Source organism: Spinacia oleracea, chromosome 3 (assembly GCF_020520425.1).
Source record: "Spinacia oleracea cultivar Varoflay chromosome 3, BTI_SOV_V1, whole genome shotgun sequence".
Taxonomy (NCBI): Eukaryota; Viridiplantae; Streptophyta; class Magnoliopsida; order Caryophyllales; family Amaranthaceae; genus Spinacia; species Spinacia oleracea.
In genome coordinates this window covers 148353665-148361383 of record NC_079489.1, presented here as the reverse complement: position 1 = coordinate 148361383, position 7719 = coordinate 148353665, and the positions used below count along the sequence as shown (strand labels likewise).

The following is a 7719-nucleotide window of genomic DNA, read 5'->3' as shown; positions in this document are numbered from 1 at the left end:
CACCCCCCTATTGGCGAAAAAAGGTATCCTTAGTCCCAACTCCCGAGGGAGCCGAGATTCGTTATGCGGTTCTGCCCGTTCACATTAATATGCTGATTTTCAGGTCGTCCCAACTTGATGGGGAAATAAACGCGGGGTAGGATCGTTTCACCATTCGGCTATTTTGATTACCTACAAGCACGAGTATTTCCTTCACTATCCCCAGTGGAGTCGCCACTGTGAGGGGGTCGAAAAAGCGCGAGGCTAATGCGTGACCTCGTCCCTCGTGGGTGTGACGATTCTTTTTTATTCAATCAAGTGTAATTGGATGACCTGTGAGTTTACACCCAATTGACTAGTAATATAGGAGTCGCCATTCAGTTTTTAACGACAATGAGAAAAACTGACAAAACCCGGTTATCGGTACATAAAGGGAGTGCAATTATGTTTGACCACGACGGTCGTAGGTTCCCTTGTGATCCCTGGTGAGGGGATCTCTCAACATACACCCGCAAGGTAGAGATTGAGGGTTCGGGGGACTGTAACTACCGAGAGGAGTACTTCGCTCGTCGATAACTCCAGAGCCAGGATATCCTTACTAGCTCAGCATAAATAATTGAAGGGACATGCGTTAACTATTAAACTAATTTGAGTTGATTTTAGCAATATGCAACATATAATACTAGATCGATCGTGATTATCTGATTTAAATAGCATTAAGGGACCTAGCATGATAATCCAATTTCCCAAAAATATTATATTTGTTAGGCGTGATAGAACAATCAGATTTAGTTAGTTTAACAGTTCATAAAAAGGGCGAGGAAAGCAATTAAATCATCGAAAAGGGACACATTACGACGCACCCTTGAGAGGTGCGTCACGGTTCTCAGAAAACTAACCACTTTGACTTTGCTATTTCTCCTTTTTATTTAACGAATCTCAAATTATGGGACAGGATACGTTCTGTTCGATTTATGGATCGATTGCGACAGAACGCGTGAACAATTTCGCAGCGTGAGGCTTAGGCTAAGGGTTGGAGTCAATACTCAGAATATGAATTGTGTGTTGTCTGTGTTGTTGTCACGTCGAATTTAGGGGTCTATTTATAGGGAAGAGTTCGTGGAAAGATAGAATTGCAGAGTTCTAATCCACAAATAATTAGGAAAAAACACGTACCCAGGTATTTTCAGCGCCCAGGCCTGGGCGCCGAAGATTTCGGCGCCCAGAGCCAGGCGTTGAAAATAGGGTCTGGGCTGTTTTCTTTAGTCAGATTCGGATTCCTGAAATCCGTAGAGTTTGAGATTAAATCGAGTCTTTTAGCGCGTATCAATTTTATGACGGAATGCGTCTGGGCCCGTTACGAACTCTAGGCTCGTTAGGATTTTAATTAATACGTAACTCTTATTTCCGAATCATATTAGGAATAGGATTCTCGCAGTTTTCTATCTCATTTAGGATTTATGTTGGAATGCAACACCTAATTCTGACAGGTTTCTATCCTTCATGATTTGCCACTTTTAGAAGCTAACTTTTACGACAGTTACTATTTTTAGCAGGTTTCCATAAATAGCAGGTTTCGGGTGAAATGAAAAGGGGAATTGAGATTCGTTTATTTTATAGGAGATGCGTTGTCAAGTGGAGATTTATGCTTTCATCATCGAACCTTTCCCTTTCGGGAATAGGGACAAAAGTAGGTGTCTACACATAGTTCTACCAAAAGTGTAAAGAAGGCTACATTTGAAATAAATTGTTTTGAGAGAAAGTTAGATTCTTTGCAGAGGTCAAAGCAGCTGCAAATTTATATGAAGACAGGTTGGCATAATATCTATCTATGGTATTGAAACATGCTCTACTAAATTAGCCCCAGGAAATACTCCCAGGCGATCAGAGGCTAGATTAAATCGGTCATGCAGGATGCTGTTTGATGAATAAGATGCCACTCTTGACTGGAGTATTCAGTTATCTGGTACAGCTAATACAGATACATGTTTGAATCTTTCGACAATGACAAGTATAAGGCTACACCTGTAACTATGTTAACACTGGATTCTCACAAAAGACCTCGGAATGGTGGTGTTCCTATTGGTCAGACATTCAGAAGTTTAGACAAGTCCTTCCTGAGTTTAGGAATGTCTGGTTTCAGTGAGCAGGATGCTCAGGGAAATAAGAAAAACAAAGTAAATGGTGTATCTACAGATTCTGCAGATATAAATTACGGCAACCTATGCTACACGTCTCCTCGATTAAGAATTGCAAAGCCTGGGCAGGTATATGGGAGTCGATTATGTAGAGAACAATGACTTGAAACTAATAATCCATTGTATTTTTCTACGCCGCCAAGTCATGTAAGAACCCTATAACTGATGGCAGTCCAGAATCTATATTGAGGAACTCTGCGATGAGCTTTAAGATCCCTAAAACAAGAATCAAAATACTCTCAAAGTGCACCAATCATATACGAATTATTATATTTCAGAGAAAAGCATTCCATGGTTGGTTTTCAAAAATAAATCAGGAAGAATTTAATAGAAAATCAGGAACCAATTCTGTTTCTACACACACCATGTCTCTACCCCCCTCCCCCTCGACAAAATATAGGTCAAAACGAGGCCGAAAGAGGGAAACTGAGTCATTCAGCCTCACTCTTCCAGCAACTTGAATTTAGAATCTGTTTCAAATAAATGGACGATAAATTCTGTAAAATTGAAAACCAAATTCTCCAGACAGTGTTTCACAGAATGAATAATTACGTACCTTTGATTTCCCTCTTAGCCATCCCAGTAGGAAGGACCAAAAACTTAGCTCCTTTGCTTGCCGCAACACTCATTTAAGATGGAAAGGGAGCCTAAATTGAGGATGATATATACCTACATAGTTTTACCAAAAAAAACACCAAATGAGCCTCCCTCAAAATAAAAACCAACGTAACCCCCAACATTACACCACATTCACAATCGATGACACAAAATCCAGCACAAACAGACTCTAGCGATCTGGATTACAAGGGAGGGGAGCGAGAAACATAAATCACATGAAACATGATAAGAACCCAACCCCATGATTCTTGCATATCCTCCAAGTAAAACTATTAGTAATGCAAAATTGAAATCCAGGGAGCAAATGCTTTTATCAAACTTAAACCTGAATCTTGAACCACTAAAGCTGAGATAACTTAAAATGTAATTGATCATGAAACTACTCAAGACTTTTTCATCAAATAGAGAGGCTAACAAGTAGCAACCATGACGCGTCGAAAAAATCACGATATTAATTACTAACAAAAAGTTATTCCATTTGGCTGAGATTATATAACCCAAGAAGTATTTGCTACCATTTCTTTGATAAGCTATAGTTTATTTTATGTAGTCCCTTGCCTAAATGTCGTAGAACAGGCCCTCCATGGCTCCATGTCTTGTAAAAACCTGTTAATCATAATGGATACCACAAACGCCATAGCAGCTACCACCGTAGGATTGTGACAATCAGACACAAAATTACACATGGCCTAACCATATTTGAAATGCTGGTGTCCAAAAAATATTTAACTTATAGAGATGATAATCATGACAGCTACATCATCCAAGGATATACTACCAGTACTGCTTGATCTTGAAATCCCATTATACTTTAGTTGTAGGTACAACCTTCAGATCCATTGGAGTAGTCAGCAATGGTAATCGTAGGAGCATTCACACAATATCCCTGTTAATAGAAACCACAAACTGTATTTAAATTTCACTTACAGTCGCAAACAGAGAACATTAAACTGCGGCAAACAATCAGAATAATGAGGGGAGCATTCACCATGAACTTCATTTATCCAACAGAGGAAAAAACGTCTTTTGTCACTTATGCAGATGAGAAACACAATCAAAAACTATAAAAAAAAAACCTCCTGATTTTAACATGCTGGACTTTTGACAAACCATATAAAATGGTTAACAAGTCTAACCGTTTTGCTTCAACCCTGGATGATTCAACAAGGCTTATTCAATTTCTCGTGAGCCATGGATCATACAAGGTGTTGTTCCACAAACCAAAAGATGGTATATTCCCACCTGAAGAAATGACAAATAGTTATGATCAAGCAAGAGGGAAGTATCATATAATATAATTGGGAATAAACCAATCATGAACCTTGGACATTGCTTCGATTGAACACTGAGTAGAAAGTTGCAACCTCGTATACACGCATAGGAGTAACTTCTATTATCCTGGCCACCTGCAATGCACACAAAAATTAGTTAAAATGAAAAAGTGATATTCCAGTAACAATCGGCATGTAACAATCATGAGTAGTTAGGTCTAAGGCTACACAGTTGCATACACCTAAACCATCCTAGACAAGTGACAAATATGGAATCATGACTGGGATGTAGTTTCTGAAATTGCAATATAGCTTTAAAATAAAATGGTTGTGTTCAGTTGGACAAAGTCTCTAAGCATTCTAGGCGCAGTTAAAGGATTAACATCAAATGATCCATTTTCTCCTCAAATCCAACAGAATGGATGTTGTAACTTCAGGTACAGAGTTGCTTAAAATACAAAAAAAATTGAAATACAGATCCATTTTAATGATCTAAGACCCACCAGCCACTCTTATTTCCATGGACGGCATGACTCTTTCTAAATCGGCAAAGCAACATCGTACATCCTGCACGACGTAGATCAGATAATTAGGAATTGTTTGAAGAATTTCGGTTAGTAGGTAATGCACTGTTCAAAAGAAAGGGACCGCATACTACAACTTGGAAGTAGGCAAGTACCACATATCAGAAACAGTATGTACAACTAAGGAGGGCTATCTGACTTGAACTTATAACTAAGGATGATTATCTGACTTGCACGAATGAACATTATAGTTTGACATATGCCATACTCTGCCAGCTCATGCTAAAGCTCGAATTCAAGTGCAACATGATGAGGACAAGCATGAGGGTACAAGCAGGAACTTGTTACACGACATTACCGAAGGAAAACAACAAACATATAACCAGGAAAAAGAAGGAACACTATGAAATATAAATAAAGTCAGAGCATGAGTAAGACTTACATATTTATGCAGAAGACTAAATAATACCAGGCAGCCTTAGCACATCATACGAAATGACATTTTCAACTTCGGTACCAGGAAGCTGTTGTGGAGAGTTCCTTGATATAACTGTAACCTGGCTGGCCTGTCTTGCACGTGATAAGGCGACATATAACTGCCCATGTGAAAAACATGGACGAGGAAGGTAAACAGCAACTTGACTAAGTGTCTGGCCTTGGGACTTGTTGATTGTCATTGCAAAACTGAGCTTGATAGGAAACTGTTTCCTCTGAAAGAGTATTGGATACTTTGAGGAGGAAGCAGGCCGTAGTTTAATGCGTGGTATGAAAACATGCTTGCCTTTATGATGGCCAGTTATGATCACACATTGAATCAGGTTGGGGAAGAAACCTTTGCATATTAGTCTCGTGCCATTGCAAAGACCCGAAGATGGGAGTATATTTCGGAGCAAAATGACTGGACTCCCCATTTTCAAGATTAGTTCATGAGGGCTCATTCCACTAGGGCACAGGGTATTTATGAACTCTATGGGGTAGACATTACAATTGTCATCAAGCATCGTGTCAAAGCTTCTGTACACAACAGGCTCGCCCGAAAACTTTTTAATCAGATCCATGTTGACGGAATCAACATCATCATTCATTGGAGTTAAAATGGCCTTTGTTGTAAATATGTCAGAGCTGAAACTGTTGAGGTCTAACGCAGGAAATGTAAGTGTTGTGAGGTCCGTTATGGGATCTTTTCCATCTTCCAGAGGTTTTACTACCTCACTCGGCAAGTGGACAAGGCTATTGTCGATGGTTTGCAGTTCTCCATTACCTAGAGCTAGCAAAAACGTAGAGAAGTCCGGGTCTTCTCTAGCGCGTATGTTTTATGTGAGATGGAATTTTGTGAGTTTAGGCCAGAGGGAAGAACTGACCAAACTGGCCGCGACTGCTTCGCGTTGTGTCCTACGGGGAAGGACAGGGAGGACTTGCCGGAAATCACCTCCAAACATAATGAGCTTACCACCAAATAGCAGATTCTCATCACATAAGTCTCGAAGAACCATATCCAACGATTCAACATTCTCTTTCCATGCCATCGAAGCCTCGTCCCATATTATCAAAGTCGTTTCCTTTATCAATGCAGCCAAGCTGCCTTATTTCGGGACATCACATGCGAGAGAAGCCTCAGTATCAATTGGGATTTTGAATCTGGAATGTGCTGTTCTTCCTGAGGGTATGTTCGCTGCAGCAATAACGGATGTAGCAGTAGGAAGTACAATTTCACCTAGGAGCCGAACCTCTGCGTACAAAGCATTGTACAAGAATGTTTTGCCTGTCCCACCAGGGCCATCAATGAAGAATGCTCCGGGCTTTTTCTTCTTCACATGGTCAAGGATGCAGTTGAACGCTTCTGGTTGGGCAGGGTTCAACTTGTCACGACAGGCAATGCAGTGGTCAGGTATGGGTGCCTCAAGTGCGTTAGTGATGTCCCTTGTTCAAGCAACTTCGGCATCCTCAACCTCATTCAAGTAGGCAAGGCCAAAAGTTTTAAGTGATTTCCCCATTTCCTCTAAACACTGCTCGACAGATCTGGCCGTGAGTTGCTTGACCTTACTTTCTGAAGCTGGGAACTGGTGGTTACAATCTTCAGACATAGCAGCATAGTATTTCACCCACAGTGCTTGCGGGTCACTTGGTTGGCAGAAAATGAGGATCGTTGCAAATAGACGGCGTAAAGCGGAAGGCATTTGCACCTCGCATGCTTCTGTCAAGCATAGGTCAACCGCCTCATCTTCTTCAAGCAATCTGCGTTTTAGGGCTGATTCTTAAAAAGTTGCACATCTGTAGCCATTAACTATCAAGAGATCTTCAAACGATTTAGGGCTAGGCACATGGACAAGCAGTAAGCGCAAAAAATAACGTTCTCCTTTAGACGGAGCAACGAATGCTAGCCTGCCAACAACAACAGTTTTATTTTTCCTTTCAAACCACTTCTTCTTACCACAGTCCCATTTGTATTTTTATGTAAACCTACCATACTGGTAGCCCGTGCCAGCCTCTGTAGCAGCATTCGCTTTGAAGAACTCTGTTAGGGAGGTATGATGTCGTCTGTCAGATGCAAGGACTGAATCAAGCCGTTCATGAGGCCTGACCTGGACTGTTTGCATGTTAGGTAAGTGGATCTGGAGTGGCAAGACTGCTGGATGCATTTCGTACAAGTAAAAGGCAAAAATCCTCCAAGAAGCTTCGCAAGGTGAAACCCATCGACCAGACTAGTACTGCTCTATCTCATCAACAGTTACTTTCTCACCGTCTTTCACAACATTGAATGAGATCCTGTCATGGTCCTTGTAGACATACTTATATAAGTATTTCACTGCTTGGATGCTCGAACATACCTCAACGTTGATATGGCAGTCAAACAAAGAAGACAAGTATGGATTATAAGGAATAACCCACTCGTTATCCAAGTTCTCCCTTCAAATGGAAACCGTTTCACCAGTGTTGCTCCTCTTATACAAAGGGAAACCATCAGCATTGTTTGTCGTTTCAGTGCAAATTTTTTTTGGGAACCCACTTTTACAACACACCTTGGTTCCTTTACGTTTCATACAAGGACACTGAGGGTTTAATGGCCCACATGGGCCATGCATCATATGCTTGAGGATGATTTTTCTAAGGCGTGGGTTATCCAAGGAT

At 40.7% G+C, this 7719-nt stretch overlaps 1 protein-coding gene across 1 annotated transcript; it reads right to left on the bottom strand.

Annotated features, from left to right (window-relative positions):
- Positions 1–2307: 2307 nt before the first annotated feature.
- On the bottom strand, positions 2308–6116 carry LOC110796242 (uncharacterized). The gene is made up of 5 exons (XM_022001288.1): positions 6020–6116; positions 5060–5851; positions 4017–4201; positions 3624–3681; positions 2308–2393 (listed from the first exon to the last, which is right to left on the bottom strand). The coding sequence occupies exons 1-5, from the start codon at positions 6114–6116 to the stop codon at positions 2308–2310; spliced, it is 1218 nt and encodes a 405-aa protein (XP_021856980.1).
- Between the last annotated feature and the right edge of the window lie 1603 nt (positions 6117–7719).

What these genes read in the sequence shown, in the direction of transcription:
- LOC110796242 (XM_022001288.1), bottom strand. Translation starts at nt 6,116, where the DNA reads ATGGCATGGAAAGAGAATGTTGAATCGTTGGATATGGTTCTTCGAGAC. An exon ending in TAAGCTCATTATGTTTGGAG is followed by an intron (nt 5,852 to 6,019) that starts GTGATTTCCGGC and finishes TGCTAGCTCTAG; the next exon opens with GTAATGGAGAACTGCAAACC. An exon ending in CTACTCCAATGGATCTGAAG is followed by an intron (nt 2,394 to 3,623) that starts GTTGTACCTACA and finishes TTCTTGTTTTAG; the next exon opens with GGATCTTAAAGCTCATCGCA.